General features: G+C 37.3%; 1 protein-coding gene across 2 annotated transcripts in view; it reads left to right on the forward strand.

The window, feature by feature from the left end:
- Positions 1–6,745: 6,745 nt before the first annotated feature.
- The window catches only part of TINAG (tubulointerstitial nephritis antigen), a 37,708-nt gene continuing 22,069 nt past the window's right edge, over positions 6,746–22,384 (forward strand). Inside the window, exons 1-6 of one of the 2 annotated variants that reach the window (XM_023922478.2) lie at positions 6,746–7,247; positions 11,560–11,623; positions 12,675–12,749; positions 14,300–14,414; positions 20,037–20,160; positions 21,880–22,030. In XM_023922478.2, the coding sequence (XP_023778246.2) occupies positions 6,878–7,247; positions 11,560–11,623; positions 12,675–12,749; positions 14,300–14,414; positions 20,037–20,160; positions 21,880–22,030 (899 nt within the window). In that variant the 5' untranslated portion in view covers positions 6,746–6,877. Of the gene's footprint in view, positions 7,248–11,559; positions 11,624–12,659; positions 12,750–14,299; positions 14,415–20,036; positions 20,161–21,879; positions 22,031–22,384 lie in introns of both variants that reach the window. The other variant, XM_023922476.2, reaches the window with a different exon arrangement.

Raw genomic sequence — 22,384 nt, forward strand, 5'->3', positions numbered from 1 at the left:
TCTATAATCCAGGCACACCAGGAAGAAACAGCGCTTTCCACTTCATGCTGCTGGGTTTTTGATCTTGTGCTGCAAGATCAAACATGATGTTGTCCGAGCCTAGTTCTCAAAGATTTTGCTTTCAAAATGCATTATGAAAGTCTAAGGAAGCTGGTTGTCTATGTTTGCATGAGCTACCTGAGTTCTCCCCAGTGCCTTGGTCCCTTGAACCACAAGTCACCCCTCAGGGGACTCTGACAAGATGCTCAGGTCCTTCGCATCACAGCCCTGTCCCAGAGTGCAGGAACATTTTATCTCTTGATGCGTTGTAATTAAGACTGATATTTTAATGAGAATCCCTGCTGTTTTCATTAAAATTAATGTGATGAACTATTTTATGAAATACTACCATAAGGGAAAACATTAACATTAAAACCAGCTTAAGTGGAATAGTCCATAGGCTGCTCAGCCTTTTGCCCTATTGGACCTGGTGTAACTTCAATCCAACCTGCTTTTAAGCTGTTAGACTCTGTAACTGTGAAAACAGAAGATAAGGTCAAAAATCAGTAAGTCTTTCTCTCTATAGGTAATATACAAATTTTTAAGAATACTGTGAAAAGACTGCTAAACATTTAAGGGTGGTGTTTTTTTCTCCATTTCCATTTTTTTCTGTTTTTTCCATTGGTGTTCTCGATGGAAAAGTATCAGAAGTTAACAGCACAGATCTTGTGAATGGCATACCTATCAAGCAGGTGGTGTAAAAAAAATGAAAAAACATTTCAGTGAGTTCAAGATAGAGTTTGTGGGGACAGAAATCAACACATACAACTAGAAAAAGAAATTATAGAAAAATTTTTAGAAAAAGGTAAAAATTCATACATATAAAATCATCTATAACTAAAAATGTGTTAGAAATACTGTAGAAGCTGTAATAGGTCTACCCACCAAGGATGTAATAGTATTTCTTGGTTTCAGTAAAGCATTGAAATGGGCAAAATTCATATTTAAAGCCATATGATCTGCGTGATTCTCAAAAGCCTTAGTCTGCTTTCCTGTCCATTTTTTTTCTGGACATTTGCTTTGTTCTGAATTTGTTCCAACCCCAGATTTCTTTTCCTCTTGAATTTCATTTTTGTAGAGCCCAAATCCATTCTAGCATGTCTAGCTGAGACAATTATTCATATGGCTTAAGTTTATGTTTAAATTAACCCATGAGATAGACTGAAGCCCACAGGTGAAAGGAACACAAGCAAGAGAAAGAACTACTGGTATTAGAGGAAGGACAAAGGAGAAATAATTTTGTTCACCTCTGGGTTAGTGATTTTTTTCATCTGTGCATACTTTAAGAAACAGTTTCCCTCTCTGTTCAAACAGCTTCCATCTATGAATGAATATTGGCAATTACTGTCTAGAAATTTTATCCTGGGAAACCAATGGAAAAAGTATTAAGAGTAAAAAAAATCTTTCATAAAGGATTATTAAGGGCAAAACATCATGAAAGTAATTGCTTTTTTTGTAATACTAGAAAATTAATGGATGCTGCTTATTCAATAGTGTAATATATTTAGTCCAGGTTCTGATGCCTTTACCCTGATTTTAGTAATGATTTTCTGGTAAAGTACACATTCCCATCAGGATCACAATGGCTGCATATCTTTTGTGAGGGCTTGTGATCCCCTTTTGGCCTCAACTTCTCTTGCAGTCTGATATGCCATGTTCACCCCTCTGTGCATACTTGTGATTCTTTTGTTGCTATGTGCTACAACTCAAGCTATCAAGAAAGTGACTTATGAAAGTCAGCCCAAGTGGTCAGAAGGGAAATGTGTCCAGTACAATAGGTGTATTTGGGAAGTGAAATACTTGAGAAGATCTGGATGCTGCATCAGGATGGCCCTTGGCCTCAGGGTTCAAATGGCTGGCATCCAAAGCCTGGTTGGTATGGCACACATCTGTGGTCTTGACTCAGTTTTAATGAGGAAATTGCTTAAATCTCAGGGAGTTCACAGGCTAAAGCTATGCAAAAGGAGAAAAAAGCACAGAGAGACAGATTTTGTTAGGATGGTAAGGGTAGCAATTCAGGGATAGAAAAGGAAAAAAAAAATCTGTACCTTAAGTTATTAAAAAAATCCTTGAAAACAGAGAATCAGAGTTGCAAATAGGCAACACTGAGGACCAGCCTGTTAAAAGGATTAAGATACATATTTACTAGAAGCATCTGAGGGAGCTAAATACCTGAAAGGAGGTTGTAGCCAGGCAGGCAATCAGTCTCTTCTTCCAAGTAGAAAGTGATAGGATAGGAATGGCCTCATTTTGTACCAGAGAAGGTTTAGATTGGATATTAGAAAACATTTTTTCACTCAAAGGGTGGTCAAGCATTGAAATAGGCTGCTGAGGTTAGTGGTGGATTCACCATGCCAGGTGCTGTTCAATAGATGTGTGGATGTATCATTTGGGGACATGGTTTAGTGGAGAACACAGTGATAGACTTGGTGATCTTAAACGACTTTTCCAAAATTAATGATCCTATGATTCTAAGATTAACTGGTGGGATTAGATAGGAGCACACAATTGAGATGAACACCAATATGTGCATAACTCCCATGAAACACCAGCACAACCCTTTCTGAGAGCTCAAACTTTCAATGAAACACAGTATAAACCTTGTCTCCATCTCTGACTGGCTGATGAGGTTTGGAATTGACAAGCTCACAGTAAATATCACCTCTCTGAAGCTAAATGCAGCCATGCACAGGTTAATGTGTTCACACTGATGGCAAAATGAAGGTGTCATGTGGTCCATCCTATGTTGGGTTCACTGCCAAAATTTCTGCACGTGATTGTGTTTCTTGAGAGGTTCCTCTTCAGGTATGAGCCACAATGACTGCTGCTACCTGCTGTTCTGTAAGTCCTACAGAAACACCGTTTAGGAGAGCACCTGCAATTGTATGACCACGTGGACACAGTGCTGGTTCATGCACAGGGGCCCCCACTCTTCACAGGCTTCACTGGACTGAGCCCACAGTGGGCTGACCTTGACACAGTGCAAGAGCTTGGCTGACAAGAAGAATGAGATGGCACCTGCTTCCTCGAGGCTGACCAAGTGATGCAGCTGGCATGGGAAATAAGCATGGCCAATTACTGTGGTGGGTAGAGCAAAAAAGCTGTGAGGTCATAGCAACCACATAATAATAATGATAATAATAATGATAATAATAATGGTAATAATAATGATAATAATAATGATAATAATAATGATAATAATATTAAACTATGTAATGCATATATGTAACACTTAGGAAGTAATTCCTTCTGCCTCTGGTGGTTGACTCTGAACTCTTGGGCATTCGTGTGTGCACATCTCTGAGTATGATGAATAGGACTTCTTTGGCATGCACAATTTGGGTCAGTTGCTCTCCCTCTACCTCCAGCCCTAAATTTGTTGATTCAGATATCTGATGAACTGGGAGAACTGGTATCAGAGACTGTGAATAACAAGTCCCACTGTGACAAGATTCAGACATCTGATGAAATTTGTCACATAAGTGCCATTATTCTGATTTACATGTAACTTGGATTATCATCATAAGACTTGAGATAGGCAGCTCTGAAATTTTGAATTAAAAGTGGCACTTCTTACTAACAACCCACAGCAGTGAGCTGCCACACTCTTGCCAAACAGGATGAAGGCACCCCCATTCCTATGCCTGCTCCAAACATACAAAAACTGAAATGACAGTGAGAAAATCACTTTAACACACAGCTTGTCTCTGCATAAACACATCTAGGAGCTAGTCATTCACAATTTGGGAGGATGAATCCTATTCTGCCATTAGTACAAGGTAGAGAGAATACATTGTGGGATAATGCTTTTGTTGAAGTAGTTTTGTCTTGAAAACTTTCACCGCATTTCAACCATTACTAAAAAAGAGGAGAAAACATAAAGTATTGTGGCCATTAGAAATCAGTGATATATTCTGTGCCAGGAGTCACCAGTTAAATTTCTTTTTGAATTCAATGAAAGGGATGGACGAGATTGTTGCAGAGTTTAAACTGGAGATAAGCAATTACATGGATTCTCTGATGCATTGAGTTGTGCCTCCTGGCAAATGACTGACTTGGGGTTTGGCATTGTGATTTCTTCCTTAACTAGCCAAGTGTCCCTTCATTTTCCTGGCATAAAGTCATAGTTCTGCAATTTCCCCTGCACTTGATTCCAGTCTGCTTGTGGCAGCCAGGAGAAGGGAAGGTGTCATGGCTGTCTGATGGGGTCGGCTCTGCTGTCCACCCTGGGAGTCACCTTCAGCACCAAGAGTCTTCCCAGCCACTGCTATCCTACCCTTCTATGAAGGTGATGAGATTTTTATGATGCCCAGTAGGCTCAGACAAAATAGGACAGCTTTTGAAAGAAAGGCTATGAAATAACCCTGGTCCAGCTTTGAAGAGATTCTTGGACATTTTAGCATCTTTTTTTTTGTTGTTGTTGTTGTTTTTTGTTTTAACTCCATCAATCATTCAGTGGTATTAGTATTTGAATTTCTACCAAATGTGTGGTGTTTCCTGAAGCTTGAGCATAAACATCAAGAAATGCTGAATAAAGAACTAGACTTTTTTGCACTTAACTGTGCCACCTAGAACTAGTACTAGGACCCTAATTCAGAATCTTAGGATATCTGTTGTACTTGGAACAGGCTAATCTTCAAGAGAGAAAAAGGATCACGTCAAGCTGTTTCTGAATTGTTACAGATAATTCAGTGCGTGCTTTCACACAGTGAAGACGGAGCTGCTTGACTTACAGAGGAAAATACAAAAAAAATTCTGTTTGCTGAAACACAAAGGAATAGTTTCATGGGGTTTTTAAAGGTTTGAACAGAAGCCATCAGGTGGGAAAAATGGGTTATATCAACTTTGTTGCAAAACAAAGGTGCTTAGAACACAAGCTGATTTTTGTGTTCCTTTAAAAGAAATCTAACTTCTGTGTAAATGAGCTGAAATGATTTCCAAGCAAATTCCTTACCTCTGGTTTATCATCAGCCGGTCTTTAAAGTTAAAAATATATAATCACTTAATCTGACTGACAGACATTTACCACATATTCTTTCTTATGCTTTCAGAGCAAGGAGATAACTAGATAAAAGTATTTCTGAAGATTTGAAATACAAAGGAGATTTGAATTTTGCTAATGTCAGTGCAAATCAGAGGTCATTCTCTTGGAGCTGACAGAGCTGCTCAGATGTAAGGAAAAGAAATGAATTATAATTTCCAGAGAGTGCTTCACTGTTTCCATGGCCATATCCTTTCTCATTGTATTGCATCATTGCAGTCAGTGACAGAAATAAGGTTGTCCAGATTTTCAATTATGAACAAAACAATAAAAAAAAATGCAGAGCAAATTTGAAGGTTAAGATTTATGCACTATTAGTGTGATGGACAGTGACTGCCTGTTGCTTACCTTGGCTCTTCTGTTACCTTTCACACAGAAAATTTTCTGCAAGAGAGAAAAATAAAAATTGTGTGGTCAGATGTAATTTCCCCCCATCTGCAGCTCCTTAGTTGTGACAAGGACAATGTAGGAGGCAGGTCCAATAAAAGCACTGCTGGCAAGAAGTTGTATTGAAGACTGCAATATTTGGATTACAAGCCCAAATATATAAACATACACACACTTTGCCTCTTAATGTCTCTACCATTCATGGCAATGCATCCACACTGGGGGTGCTTTCAAAAGTAGCTGCCCTTTGATGCTATGCCTTCCTGAGCAGCCCAGCTGAAGTCACAAAGGGAAAAATCCCCTTAATTCCCTAGAAAACAGCCCACCATCAGCTTCTCCAGGTTCCTCTCACTAAGAAATGGAGACAGAAGGATGACTGGTTTTTACCTCTGTTTGTTCAGCTTTGGAGACTTAAATTGTCTTGTTCAAATTTGAAATTGTGCATGGGCTTTTTATTTCAATTAAGCTTTATGTGCTATCTGTGTAGGAACTTCAAAGTTCTTTGGTACTTTTTTCTGAATTCTTTTTTTGGCAACAGTACTGTGTATATTTATTTAAACCTTCTGTTCAAAAACTTGGAGATTACAGATCAAGTAGCAAAAGCTGTTAGACTTATCCTTGATATCTGCTTTTTTTTTTTTTTGATATATAAATACAGCCATTTACTTTTTAAATAGGAATGAGCGCTTATCAGTAGGTATGTATTATGTTAATTAGAATGACTGCCAAGTTAATTTTGACTATAGAAATGCAAACCTTAAAGGAATATCTTTGAATAATAGTTTATACTGAATATTACCTGCTTTTTTTTTCTGAATTTGCCCATAGTAAAAGTGAAAAAAGTGAAGCATATAAGGTTAAGCTAGATCGCCAGAAATAAAATTGAAATGGGGAATGAAGGATAAGTTTGCTGCAGTGATGTCACCTTGCTTATCAGAAAGGAAAATTTAGATGATATACCATCTAAATGTTAAAGGTTTTCTAATCATGTGTAGAACATGCTGGTTATAGGTACACAAAAAGAAAGAGAACTCCCTTTGACACCGTGTACTTATTCCTCACATTGTTTTGATTTTAGAAGTCTGAAGTATAGGACTAAAATACTGGACCATGTATATTTTGTGTATGTTGAAACTTTATTTTAAACTTTCTCACACCAAAGTTTCATAATGATGAATACACAGTTGTGGCTCTGTTTCCAGTACCTCTCTATCTTGGGCAAATAAATCAGTTTACAACATATCTGACTAATAATTAACACATGCAGAGTCTTAGAAAACTGTAGTCTGCAGCTTTCTGTTCAGATTTCTTTCTGATTTCTAACTGGAGGTACTACATCTAGAGTAAATGAACATTTGCTGAGAAAGTAAAGGACAACAAGCCTCAAAAACGGCTTCTAGAGGAACAGGAATGTGGCACAAAATTCAGATATTGGTCTTATATTGCATTGCCAGTGAAGTTTTGATGGCAAGGCATCTTGATTCTAGAAGAAATTTCTCCCAAGGACTTTACTCTGTAGCAGACAGTGGTTCTGCTAAGTGGAACAGGATTAAAAGGAGTCTGTATCAGGGGAGGTCCTGCAGGATTCGAGGCTGCTGCACAGGAAGAGATGATGACTGCAGCTTTACCATTGTCTCCAGAGCAGCCATATGTTACTGTGACCAGTACTGCACCTCAGGCTCTCCTGGGCCTGTAGACTGTTGTGCTGACTACTGGGACGTCTGCAGCCACCCTGTGGAGCCCACCAGGTCAGAGGAGCCTTGGCCACCTCCGGCATGGGGTAAGTAGAGAGAAAACACTCAGCTGGCTTTAGAGCATGGCAGTGAACATATACATAGAAGTAGAATTACTGATTAATCCCTAGAGTGTATACATTCTGAAAATGTGACTGAAGACATAGTGGACAAAGACACTGAGTATGAAACTGGAGTGAGAAATATACTTGCTGTTATTTCTTTGTCTCTAGGACACTAATGTTGATCTGACTGTATTTCTCTTGGACAGAACCTCTGCTTTATTTGAAACTTCTCAGAGAATATCCTCATTGGGTCAAAATTAGTGTAAACTGAAACATTTCAATGATCATGAGATGAACAGCAAGCTCCAAATATTTGAATCCATCAGTACAAACAAATCAACAAAACTGAGAGTTATCCTGAGTGATAGTGCTCTGAGGTGTTCTGCAATGCTTTTGATGCAGCACAGCTTTCCTGTGGGACACTGTTTTTCTGGAGACAGCTCAGGTGTGGGACTAAATGAAAGGATGTGCTTAGAACAAGGAGTAGGTGAATGGGATGTGTTTAGAACAAGGGTTTGTGGCATATTTTAGTTTCTTATTAGCTAGTTTGAAGTGGAAGTCCCTCCAGGACAACTCTAATTATTTTTAGTACTAAAGATTGCAAAGGAAAAAAAAAAAGGTTTTTCAAACAGCTGGTCCTTCTTTGGCTTGTGGATAGGACAAATCTCTGCTGGTGAAGAAAATTTGGTATTGTGGATTTTAAGACTATGTAGCTTTTTGCTGTCAGTACACCAAATCTGGCCAAAGATGTAGGGAATGTACCAAAGTTTCAAAAGCCTAAAATCAACAAAATACTACTGTGACTTTTTAAAACTGACTGTCTCTTTGCAATAACCTTGCTGCTTGAGTTCTCAGCACTCAGAACACAAGCTCTTCAGGAGGCTGTGCTCTTTGGCGTGCAGCCAAAATTTGATAAGCGTGAGTGACAGAAATGCTTCAAAACAAATTTGATTTTCCATAGTGTTCCTAACCATTAAAATAATGTTCTAGGGCTCTGGTTTTTTTTTGTTTTTTTTTTAATTTTTATTTTGTGCAGTGGTGTGTATTACTTTTGACATGGGGTGTTTATTGCAAGCTCTACATAAATATATAGTTGTATTTCTGGCCAGAGCTGAGAGCTGATGAGTCTACTTTGGCAAACTGTCTCATGGAATTGAATCACTCCAAAACCTGCAGCAGTTTGCCATGTGTTCACTGCCACCAGTCTACCTCTAAAAGGCAGAAGTGTGACAGAAGGTTTAGATAAGGCAATAGGTGAGGGGTAATATTTTTACTGCTTTCTTAATCCAATTTTTTTGCATTTGTGTTTGCTGTTTTGTAACTCCTAACATAACTGCCAGGGGTAGTAATTATATTTACAGTATCTATTTATTTGTCCTATAGATGATCATATACTATTTTTGAATATGTCATCTCACAAAAAAACCCTAGTTCTCTGCTTTTTAAAGTGACAGAAAGTCTACAATTTTTTAAAATCTCTTTTTTGGATATTCATTATGTAATTTAGAGAGTAAAAGGCAAACAATAAAGCCAAAATAAAGCAGGGGGAAAAAAAGTAACAAACAAAACCATTCCTAAAGAATCTTTCTAGAACTGGAATATCTGAAGAATTGGAATGAAAAAAAAAGGAGAAACAAGTAGGACTAAGTAGGACTAAATGCCTGAAGATTAAGCAAATTAGGAAGCCTAATTAGAAACGACAAAAGTATGTTAGCTGACTTTTAGCAACTGAGAGTATGCTTCTGCCTTAGGCTAAGAATTATTTATGCACTTGAAGACCACATATACCAAAATATTTTTTACCTGGAAAATTTTGATCTTTTGGTTGCCAGAGGTCTTGCTATCAGAGCCTCCTGAGTCATAGTTCTTTAAATAAACCAATAAACTGAAGTGTTTTACATTGGCTGGAAAGTACAGCAATAAAACTGCTCAGTGGTTTCTTTCTGGGTGCCTCCACATTCACTGACAGTGTACAGCAGAAACAAGCTACACTGTGACTTCTTTCATGGTTGTGCTCCATGCTGGGGGTCAGTATGGATTTAAATGTGTAGAACTGCTTTGATTCTGCCTTTATAAACCCAGCCTTCAGTTTGTTTCTATGGCTTTCATGTGTAGTTTCAGAAGAAACTGCACATTCCTGCTTTAGATATCAAATAGAAGTTCAGGGTCTTTTTATTATAGTAGTATTTTCAATTTTGTTGTTAGAAGAACTTTTTGAGTTTTATCCCAGGACTTACTTATTTTATCTCTTCGTTTCAGTTATTCTGATGGTACAAAATCCATACACTGGGTCTCACCTGTTGGTGGTGTAAAAGTGACATCCAGTGAGTTTACTGATTGCTTTTATGACAGCTATGATCAGATGACAGATACGATCTGATCTACAAGGGGGTAAACCTGATGATATTTCACTGAGAGAAATACTCACACCAATACTGGAGACAAAGGAAATAAGAACCATTAAGGGTATATGAATAATGGACTGTGAAGGAAGTCTCCATTTCTCAAATTGTCTCCTTTCCATTAATGATTTTCACATCATAAAATCCCATTTACAAAGTCATCAAGCTGCATCTTCAAATTAATTAATTTTCCACTTAATGTTTTAATATTCCAACCTAATACTTTCAGAGCCAGACAACCCCACTGTATTCTCATGTCTTTTAGCTTAGATATTTCTGTTGTCTCACTGATGCCTCAGGAAGTGCTCCTGGCCCACAAAATATTAATTTGGCTAGGCTAAAGAAACTGCATGGTGTTACTCTTCAATTCCCTAAGCATACATCATTATAAACTTGCTTCTGTACAAGTGCAGGTTTGCATTTTATCTTGTGCACAGGCAGTGAGCCCTGCCAGCAGAGCTCCAATGAGGGTCTGTTCCATCTCTCAAATGCTGCATCAGTACTTGCTTCTCTTGATATTTTTAAAATTACTTACTTGATCCTCCTTCTAGCTACTGTCTGATGCTGATTTTGTGACATACTGTGACAAACTGTGGCACTTTGGTAATTTGCTTTGAGTATTCTGTGGAAAATACCTCAGCTCTTAGCTGAAGTTGGATTAGAGCAAACACTCTGGGCCTCAGACTGCCTTGGTGGGATCTATTTAACCTGTGCTACTTCCCATAGCCTGCTGAATTAGCAGGGAAATAAAGGCATTTATAGTTAATACATCACCTCTTCTTCACTTCTGCACTTTGCTATGAAATAATGTTGGGCTCAGAGTGCACGATTCTGTCCTGCCAAGGAAGGAGGAGCAGGCAGCTGAGGTGTGCATGTGTGTGGGTATGTGGGCACACAAACTCCAGCCCTGGCCACGAGAGGGGCATGGCCTTCCTCCCACTCGTGCTGGGGGGAAAAGCATGCTGCCATGCAAATTTGCAAGTCAACACTACATTAAAGTTTGTTGAAAATGGAGGAAAAGGGAGTCCAAGCCCTCTCAGTGGAGGGACAAACATGGTGTCTATAGGCTCACCTATCAGAACAGGCTGGAGAACACAGATCTGTGTGATGAATGTACAAATGTTTGCTGTTGACTCAATCCAACACCCTGTGTATGCATTCTGGATTATTATTCGCTGAAGATTTGATTCAAATGAATTGATGAAACAATTTATGTGGAAGTTGTTGAAATACACACAAAATCTTTTCTCAGTGAAGTGCTATCAAATTAAAAAAAAAATTAGAGGGATTTATTTTTTTGGAGAACTCATTGCTCAATTTATGTTTCATAATGGGTTTTGGAGGGTGCATGAAACATAAATTTGCCAAGAAGGGCAATTGATCTGTCTGTTTTTCAAAGAGGAATTAATCTGGCAAGGAAAAAGGATTTATTACAATAGGCTTGGAGTATTCACTAGTTTTTAAATATAATTTAAATTTTTAAATTTAAATTTAATTTTTTTTAATTCTATACCTGTAAATTTTTTTTTTAATTTTAATTGCCAATTAGAAGATACTTTTTTTTTAGAAATCTTTTCTTTTTACTACAGGAAAATAACTTTATTTGAAGATTTTTTTTTTATTTATATGTAAGACAATAATTCTTCAGTGGGTGTTGTGAATCTGATGCTGAATTTATTTACTATGAATGATAATATAGTTTCTAAAAAATAGAATACATTAAACTGCCTTCATTACTTGGAAGAAACTGGAACCATATTGCTGACTTTCAACTAAATAATTCAAGCATACTGCATAAGACCAATTAATAAAACAGTAGCAAGAGTTTTCAGTAATTCACTTATTATTTTAGAATTATTTTATTTTCACACATCTATATGTTATGTTGGCAGGTTGTTATAAAGATGGCCGATATTACGGAGAAGGAACAATAATTAAAGACAACTGCAATTCCTGGTAATGTTTCAGAGAACAGCAAATTGAACTTTATCTAGCATATGTCATGAAACAGGAATTAAGGTAGAGAGCATCTTTAAATTCATATTACACATGTGATCAAATCAAAATGGCTGCAAAAGTAGTGCTAAGTATTAAGGTTTTGTAGAGGTAGATTACAGTCAATTTAGAAGAACAGCAAGAGGGAAACTGGACTTTCTAATCAAGATATGAATATTAGACTATTAAAATCTCCTTCTGACTGGACTAATTCCTTGTCAGTCAAACCTAAATTGAAATGGTTTCAGTCTAGACCTGGGCAGATAAAACAAATATCATTAAAATTTATAGAATTCTTCCTCCTTGTTTGTTTGGTTGCTTTTGGGTTTGTTTTTTGGTTTTGGGGTTTTTTCCCCCATGAGTAATGAGAACTTACATTAACCTGTAAAGAAAGGATATATGGATAGTATATATATATATATATACACACACACACATTTATGTGGAAAGGGGTGAATTGTTTGAGTACACCTTTCTTTGCCTTGGGAGAGAAGCAGACAGTGCAGACAGGAGAGCTTTGCTATTAGCCCTGGAAGTCTCTCCAAAAACCAGCCCTACACTGGAGGGACTGGAATCCCAGAGCTCCAGCCACACCAAATAAGGCTGGAGCTCCCACTGTGCTGACTTTAGTCCAGGATCCTTGGAGCACGATGTCTGGCATTACAAAACCCTTTCTGAATTTTCAGAGTAAAACTTCCACAAAGCATCACATTTTTTTCAGGAATTCAACATCAATATTACATTCCCTGCTTTGGTCTCACAAAGATGGACACAAAATTTTTCAGATATGACCTTTCTCACAAACTGTAATCCTTCCCACCTTGTTCCAAATCATTAGCCAGCGAAGCAGAAAGAAATGATGCTATGTTTTCATAAACACTCTGTGACAATTGTATTGTTCACACCTTTTCTCCCTCCATTTGCCTTCTGCTGTTAGAGTGCATGTTTTTCCTTTGGCAATTCTTTTTTTTGTTTAGCGATATTCTTGTCCTTTCAGCAAATGTTTCAACAGTCTCTGGAAATGTTCAACAGACGTATGCCTTGTTCGCCAAGACTTAATTCAGCACATCAATTCTGGAGATTATGGGTGAGAATCAGTTTATTTTAAAGTTTTGTTATGCATCACAGTATTGCTCATTCTGTGTATGTGCAAATTACAAGGTATGCAGTCTTCTCCACCCCTTCCTTCTCCAGATACATTACAGCAATTTGACAGTAAGTGTGCATTTGTGAAACTTTCCTAAATCACTGGCAGATTATAAAGCTTTAAATGGAAAGATATGGAACAACTCATGCTGGTAATATTCTCCAAATTTAGAACAATTTATTTTCTCTCAAAACATGATTTGCATCATCTTCCCCTATTCTTCATTTCATTTATTACTTGGGATAGATACTTAAAGTATTTATTTTCTGCTCCCTTGAGAGCACTGTTCCATGTAGCAGGACTCTAGGTAGCACTGGAAGAGGAGAAGATGGGCACAATGGGGATCAGGTTATCAGAACTTTGGGGGCTTTGTGTTTTTCTTGCTCAATCTCATTCTCCTGGCTAGTGGACAGGATTAGGGATCCCAGTACTGGATCTGTGCCTTGGGAGCCTCCTGGCTGTTTACAGAGATACAGGGGCAGCCTCCTTAGGATGCCAAATTCACCAATGAAGTCTGTCCAGATTTCAAGCTGTCATGAGTGCTGAAAGGTTTTGTACTTCATGGGAGACATTTAAACCAACTGACTTAGGACAGACAACCAAGTTAGGCCCCTGGAGCCTGAACCTGTCTCTTGTCAGTGGTTACCAATTAGATTTGTCACAGGGTGACAGGTGAGATATGACTCAGTGCTTGCACTTTTCACTGACCACAGGGAGACCTAAAGCAATGTGGCTTCTTTGGGTAGCATGAATCTCACTCCTTGTTCTTCATAAAAAAGCAAAAAAGGAATGTTTAAAGAGAATGCTCAGTCCCCTGTCACTCAGCCTTTAGCCAGTAGTAAATTTCAGTGTGATCTGAATGTGTACGGCTGCAAGGGTGTTTTTTTTGTGTTCTGCATGAAGTTTGCATGTCAACACTACAATCTGAGTCGAGTATACCTGAGAGTAGCAAGGGAATACTTGGAATACCATGGGGAGCCCTTTCTCTCACAGTGGCTATTGGTATAAAACTCGTGCAGAAGGTGTCAGCTGGGCTTTTTGCTGGGTTCAACAGTATTTCTCATCTGGTGCACCAGAGCTTGAAGGTGCACTGTAAGTCACTGCACAAGGCTGCAAGTTCTCAGCAGGAATCAGAGCTGGAGCATGATTTGAGCATAACTTCAAGAGAAAAGTAATGTTTTGACTGAGTATCTCATGTGCCAGTACAGCCCTGAAGTATTGCACTCTCATGTCCTGCAGGCTGATGTGGTGTTGACCCCAAGTCACAGCTATCCATACACTGCTGTGTTGCTCCATCCTGCTCTTATCTGCAGTAGAAAAGCCCATAGTAAATATCTTCTCATGCATATTGAATGCAAGTTTTTACAATGTAATTTCAAAAATTTATTTCTGGATGCTTTTTCTAGTTGTACTCTTAAATGAGCAATGGGTTTATATGAGTGATATCTCTAACCTGGGCCTTGTTTTTTTATTTTTCAACTCTGAGGAAGATGGAAAGCTGAAAACTACAGTCAGTTCTGGGGAATGACAGTGGAAGAAGGTTTCAAAAAGCGCCTGGGCACCTTCCCTCCATCTCATTCTTTGTTGAATATGAGAGAAGCTCCTGTAAGTGTCATGTACACTTGCTAATTTTTTTAAATAACTTTATCACATGGAAAATAAATGTGGACAGTTACAAGATTATGATTCAGGATTTTGTCACTAAATGTTTTCATGTTGAATATGGTGTTGTTCCTGGAACAGTTCTCTAAATCACAGAATGTCTGGCCCTATTGACAGAAATCAAACAAGAAGAAGCAAAAGAAAATTCCTAATCACTGTGAAGCTCTGCAGCAGTATTAACTTATCTTTGTACTTCACATCCTTAGGAGGGCTCCATATTAATTCTCTCTATTTCTTAATCATTGCACACATAGCTTTAACTACAGAAAAATACATCTGGGCATAGTTCATTAAGGCTAACAGCTGAGACTAAACAGCAGTCTTTGACAGAAGCTGTGAAAGCTTTTTTTGGGTTTTGAACAAATGGACAGCAAAATTACGGGAATCATTGCAAAATGAAATGGTTCTCTACTACCAGCTTTCTAAACCCGTTGGCCATGGCAATTTTAATGACAGCTAAATTAAATTTCCTATAATTTATTCATGCTGAAATTAGTTATGCATCAAAGCAAGCATACTTTAAGGTATCTACATAGTTTAAGCAATTTAAGAAAAAATACAAGTTATTGAAGCCAGAGTGATTTTTCCAATGCTTTGGATTAGTTACTTAGTTTCTTTCTTAGAGGACACAATTTATGGAATTCACAGACCAAAAAAACCCCACCTAACTAGCTCACCAGAGTGAAATTAGAAGAAATGAAAGTATAAATAGATAGATCCATGGTTTGCAAAAGCATTAAGTATAACAGGTATTTATCTTTGCCTCCAATATAGTTCAGGCAAGTGATGCCATTTGATTATTAGAAGTCAACTGCTGTTGCTTCTTTATGTGTTGTGTTGTTTCTACAAACAAAAGAAAACTTTCCAAACAATATTAAAGGTGCTAATATAAAAAGCAGTTCTTTAATGAAAACTTTGAGATGTACAAAATACATTTGTGCATGCCCAATATGAGATTTTCTCAAACGTTATAAGTTTAATTAATTAATATATCTTGCAAGTGAAGACCAGTTGCTCTGGTAACCACCCTTGGACCTGCCCCTGAGAGTCTCCCAAAGGGGTTCTCAGCCCTATATTTTTTATGTCTTCTGGTGGTTTTTTTTGGATTTTTTTATGTGTGATGGTGCAAAACAGGATGTTCTTGTTAGAAATGCATTTCTTGAAAATAAGACTACTTGTTTAAACGTAATTTCAAGAAGGTGGCATAAATGTGTGAGAAAGGGTAATCTACTACTCTGAAGTGTGAGGAAGCATGAAAAATTATACAGCTGTATACTAAAAATCTAAAAATCTCCAAACACATGTATATATATATATATATATATATATATATATATATATATATATATAGCTAAAAATCTTTAGGCATCAGTGGAAGAAGGATTTCCACACGATGGAAGGCCCTGTGGTGACAGCAGTGCAGAGCTGCCACTTGAGCAGCTTTTGGGAAAAGAGGGCATGTCCTCTGCTATAATTTTATCAGTCCTAACCCTTTTGCTTGATTCAGACCATTACTCACAATATCAGCTCCCTGCAGCAGCATGGTGAGGCATTGCATGCAGGCTCAGATTGGCCAACTCAATCAAAATTACACTCTGAAGGGTTTCCAGAGCAAAAAGTGGACAGGAATTAAGTTTTGGCGTTTTGCCTTGTTGGATTTTCTGGACTACTCTTTCAGCCAAAGAAGGATCATTTCACTTGAAGATGGCAGGTCAAAATAAGACAATGGCATAAAATAATTTAATCCCATATTTAGAAGGTATCTGCCTTAAATTACCAGTGAACTGCATTGAGGCTCAGAAGAATTGGATTGGTTTCTTGGTTCTGGCATTTTCCTTGAGGGATACAGTGTAAAGCTTATATATCACAGGCAAAAGAAGGATGTCATGTAGCCAGCCCAGAGAGTGACATCTCCATTGCTAGGTATCTAGCTAGGTGAGACAAATCCCACCTAGGAATAGAGAAAAGGGAAGTTTTCAAGGAAATCTTTACGATGCTTGCTTTCCCCCATTCATTTTGTAGTAACTGTTTACTCAGTAGTCCTGCATTATATCCAGGTTATTAAATCATTGTTAGTAAGCTTCCTGCAGCTACTTTCACTGCTACACTTCTAACAGCCTTTGTTCCACAGATACATTTCTCAGTCATATTTTCTCTGTCTGCTGTCTTATGAAATCTGTGAGCCACAACCCAGCTCCCTTTGTCACTGGCAGACACCCAAGGAGGTTCAATGCATTTTTCTCCAGAAATCCAACTTGGCACATTCATGCATTTAGTCATCATGAGACTTCCTTTCATGTTTCTGGAATCACATACCTTTCACAGGATTCTAGGAAATCTTTCTACTTACAAAAGCTAAAAATATAAAATAATATTCTCCGTATAACTTTCTCAGCTTCTGCGAAGTTCTTAGGGAAATGATAAACTTTCTGAAGCTGCTGATAGAACTTTTAAAATTTCTGCTATTAATAAAACACTTTACCTGCTCAACAAAGTGATGTTTTTGTCTGGAAGGGAAGTTTGACATGATGGTACATGAGAATACCCAAAAGACCATGATATGGAATGAGAACTAAATCTGAACTGTGGACCTTCTGTTGCACAGTATGGCTAGACCTAAGTATAGATCAACAGCTAAATGCACCACTAAAAATGTTTGGCTCCTGACAAAGCTGAAGCTCTTCCATCTGAGATGGCATTTTCACTGCAGGAGACAGTGCAATCATTCTTGAAGTTCCATGTAGCAAGGGAAAAATCGCAACACCTTTGAAACCATTGTGATGCACTCTTGGTGGTACTCTGTCAGCACAAGTCCTGGCAAGAGGTACATTGCTATGGTAAGGTCTGCACCCCCAGCAACAAGGTGCTCACCTAAGTGTCATCTTACAAGAAAATTAAATACATAAGTCAGTAATAAGGCATCGTTTTTTCACTAAATATCAAGAAACTCGTAAAAACAATTGGAAAGTAGACAAAGTGCACCCTCTGTTCCGCTGATATATGGCTTTTCACAGTAAAAACCCTCAACAGCTGTACCTCTCTTGCAAACTGAAGGTCATTCATGCCCATTACGTCTTCGCAAAGCGGGTGATGTCCAGAATCATTTTGCTACATTAAAAAGAAAAAACCTGTTTTCCCTCAGGGAAACTATTTCATTTGCAAATTCAGTTATCTTTGGCCTTTTTTCTCTTATTGGTCCTCTTTCTTTTCTGAAGAAGTTATAGTTGAAATTCGAGTGCTCTTTTATATTCTCTTACCTTCCTGCTTTGGCCAGGCTGCTAACTTCACTGCAGAGAGTACATATAAAGGTTTAAAAATAGTTCACCAGTCATTTTGCTGATTGCCTTGTGCTGTCTGATGCTGGTCCATGGAGCATACACTGAGAAACAGTTGTCTAGACTTGGTATTTGCCACAGACCAGCAGGACTTCTCAATATCAGAGTATCTATTTTTTCAGAAAAAAAAGCCAATGTTTCTGCCTACAGATCAGTCCTGCATTTCTAAATGGCAAGGCTGAGGGTTAATTAGGAATTTGCTCTGGGATTTACAATGTGAGGCTAATATATATATTGGCAGTAGGTTGGGAAAACAAAAAGTATTGTCCATTGTCAAGACTTGAGATCTATTTAGAATTTTGCTTTTCTCAACTGCCTCATTTGTAATGAGGCATCGTAATGAGCATTGCAAGCAGCCATTACCCACGTTATTACTAAATTATTACCCACATTATTACATTACCACACTATTACTAAACGTTTGACAAATTTTGCGTTCTTACTGATTGTCAGTGAACAGTCACATCATATAAAAGAATTTCTATTTGTCTGGGATTTCTCCTGTATCTTCCATCTTCAAAGTAAATCTTGAGCTAGTGCTTACTCACTAATAATGAACAAAAAAATACTTTGTCAAGTTATTCTTTAAATCAGTTACTGCTTCCTGTCACTTGATGTTGCAAGTCCCATGTATATAAAACTCTGAAAAAAACAGTCTTTTGAAGCTGATTAATCAAAATGTTGAGATTAATATTTTAGCAGGGTTTAAAATATTACTGGCCTTGTATGGATGGAGGTAAGACTTTTATAAGTCATTGAAGTGACCTAACAGCTTGCAGTATTCCTTAATGGATTCAGGACTTGCAGCCTGCATCTAACCTGCTCAACCTCTGGCTCTGGGAATACACACAGACTGTATCAATTTGCCTGTTGGGTCTATATCCCAAGCTAATGTCAGATATAGAACTGAGAACCAGCTTACCTTTTCCTTATCCACTTTTTCTCAGCTGGGGATTTTCTGTGGCAAATCCAGGTGTTCAAGCTGGATAGAAGCACTGCTGTTTCACAATGCACACAACAACGCGACAGGCAAAGGGCTAAAATTTGGTTCTTCAAAGAGTCTTAAAATTTGAAAGAACTGGCCTCAAATGTTTAAATCACTTTAGCAAAAGGCATGTTTTATGATCATAAATCATATAAATAATTTAGAAAAATATTTTAGCAAGGGTACCCAGAATTAGAAGATAAGTAAATAGAAGTAAATTAAAAGAATTTAAGCAGGATAGAAGCCATTGTGCTTCACAATTTCAGCCTGCTTATGAGAAAGAAGCATCAGTGAGTGTTTTGTTTAGGAAGAGATTATCCAATTTTGTATATTGTATTTCCTTCTGTAACTGAGGTTATCAACAATTTTTTGAAATAGAGTGATTGCATGGCATGATATTGCAATTCTCTGTGCCATTCCTATTTCCTTGCACAGTATAATCCATCATTCCATGAAGTTCACCAGTGGAAAAAAAAAAGGGTCAATGATTTTGATATGTTGAACAGAGAGCAGAATATTAGCAGCTGTACCAGATGGTTCTTGCATATGCAAATATTTGTTCAAAGCTTGGAGGACTTTGGAGGGGGACATAAATTAAGGCTGAGAGATAAAGGTGCCAGAAATGGCTGGCCAAATTGCTCTAGTGAGCAGATCATGAATTTTCATGAATTCACCATCAGATTGAAAAGCAGAAGAAAAATCACTGATTTTTATTCTGGAAAGGGAATAATTGCTTCAGATTGAATAACCTCTATGTAAAAGACAACAATGATACATTATACTGATTCCTTTCCTAAAATGTCTAAAATTTCCTGCCTACACGTGTCTGGGAGAACAGGGTAAAAGGTATTCAACTTCACTGCTATTTGTAGCAGAGGGCTTTTCTTTCCAAAAATACCAGCTGGGTGAGTCATACTTTGCAAAATTTCATAGGGAATTATTGTTTGAGGTGAAAATCAGAAAGGAACTGAGAGGAACAGAGAGGAACTTATTCAGGCTGGCAGTCTTGAAGCTCAGCTTTTCAGCTCAGCTGGTGGAGTGCCAGAACCCTCCTGCTCTCAGGGGTCTGCAGCACCCAGCCATGGGGAAACCACCACAGAGTTGCTTGGGAGGTCACAGGGACTTTAGGTTTTCCTCAGTCTAAAAATTTTAAGAACTTTAAGAATTTTACAAACAAAATTATGGTAAAATTTATGATAAAAATAGGAAATTAAGCATATACAGATCTTCTACATTTTGTTTTAGGGAAAGTCACTTCCAGAGGACAAGTTTCCTGAAATTTTTTCAGCCACTTATGAGTGGCCTGAGTGGATTCACGATCCTTTGGATCAGCGAAACTGCGGAGCATCCTGGGCTTTTTCAACCGCAAGTATTTATCTCCTTTTACTCACTTTGAAAGTTTCACTGATGTCAGATCTGTAATAAAAATTGTAGTGGTTGGTAACAAAATAATATCAGCTCACTTTTCACCTCTTATTACCAAATAGGAAATTTAAAATTGCTACAACTTTTCTTCTATATTGACCCAAAATCTTTAAGTTGTCATTGTCATTGATTGTGAATCTGAGCTGCAGCACTTTGCTTTTCATAAAATTGAGTTATATAAGCATGCAATCAATCTTTATGACTTAACCTGGCCAGTGGGTCCTCACAGGTGAAGGTTTCTGCAACTGCTTCTTTAAATCACAGCAGTGAGAGAATGAAAGGAGTGTTTAGACCAGCTAATCCCATCTCCCTGAAAAAAACAGACTAAACATGCACTTTTTCTGATATATATTATCCACTGCAGTTTTAAAAAGAGAAAACCAAGAGAACTGTTAACAACTCTTTTGACAGTTAACTGCAGAGATGAACAGAGATCACTGAAAGACTTTGCAGATATTGTGTCTAATTTTTCCTTTCCATAAACAGATATTTTTATTTTAATTCACATAATAATTTTTAAAGTGATGTAGCGTGAGATGCCTTAATATGTTGTTTAGGTGCGTCTAACATTTTCAGTCTGAATTTTCGAGATGAATAGTTTCTATATAAACAGACAAGCACTGCTGTATAATTTTTTCTTATCATTAATAATTTCTGTAAATATTCCAAAACTTCAAAATAAAAGGCTTTTATACCTATAAAAATAAATTCATTGTCATAGGATACATCAGAAAAGCACAAAATACAGTTGTCACCTGACATTAGCAAACTTCCTTTTCTGAAGTCTTCCTCAGAGTTCATGACAGTTAGTGTTGATTTTGATGGGGATTTAGATTTCAAGAGATTTTTTAAAAAAATATTTGAAATTCAAAACTGTGGGGCTAAAAATACTACAAATAAAATTTAATCACAAGTAATGACTGGCAGTGAAGCTTAATGATAGTTTCATTGTCAGTAGATAAAGAAAGTAAAAGTACCTTAGTTTCACCCACAACTTAGTTAACCTAGTCTGCCTTTAAATCAGTTCATAAATATATAAGTACTAAGAATCCTGTTTATCTGATTGAATTCAGATAAGGTATCTATGTCTGAGGAATAATTTTGTATAATAAGGGAAGGAGGTACAAAGACTCCTATATTTATACTTCAATATGAATACCTCCAAGTATTCTTTGTAATAAAACCAATATATACTTTCAGTCTTGAATTTTCCTCTTTGCAAGACTGCTCTTTTATTTTTTTTAATGCCTCACATAAAGGAAAGAAAGGTAGAAAAGAAAGCAAAAAGATTTGAAGATTCAGTTGCAGAAAGCTGGGAAGTATTTTTTTCTTCTGCTGAAGACAACCAGATGTGAATATGCATTTACAAACATGGTAGAGACAATTATACAAGTGTCTCATCTGATGTTTAGATATTTGGGACTTTATAATTGCCAGTAAATCTAGGAATTTGTTATATAACTGCAAAGTTGCTCATGATGCTTTGCAGTTTCACAATCCTCTCTCACAGAAGTCAGGACAGATTATATCAGTATTATTTAGTGAAGATATCTGCACAGACAGAAAATATTGAGGTTGTATTTCTGTCCCTCTTTCACAAAAACAAATGTAAAGTTGTGAATAATTATTTGGTCTTGGTAACAGAAAATTTATTTTCAAACAGGTGTTGCAGCAGATAGAATAGCAATTCATTCAAAGGGTCAGATCACAGACAACCTTTCCGCTCAGAACTTGATCTCTTGTGATACCAGGAATCAACATGGATGTAATGGTGGAAGTATTGATGGTGCCTGGAGGTATCTGAAAACACACGGGTAAATATTTTATCTGGCTGTTTAGATTATTTAAAATTGAGCCAGTTGCTTAAGTTGCAATAAGACAGTACCATAAATGTACTTAAGATTTCTGTGTTTCTTGGAATACAGGCTCTTCATTTGAAACAACTTTGAGTAAGCAGCCAGTTGCATGAGACAACATTGTGAATATTCAAAAGACTCAAACATCTTTTCTCTGTAAAGCAACTTGTAATCATCTCATCCCAAGGTTGTTCCAGGGTGCAACACTCTATTAAGGACTGTACCTACATCCTTCTTCCTTCAGATCAGACAAAGCAGAGTTAAGAGCTATCAAATTCCCCATGAACAGCTAGAAACTTTAAAATGGGATAT

This window comes from Cyanistes caeruleus, chromosome 2 (genome assembly GCF_971803275.1).
Source record: "Cyanistes caeruleus chromosome 2, bCyaCae1.hap1.1, whole genome shotgun sequence".
NCBI classification, from domain to species: Eukaryota; Metazoa; Chordata; class Aves; order Passeriformes; family Paridae; genus Cyanistes; species Cyanistes caeruleus.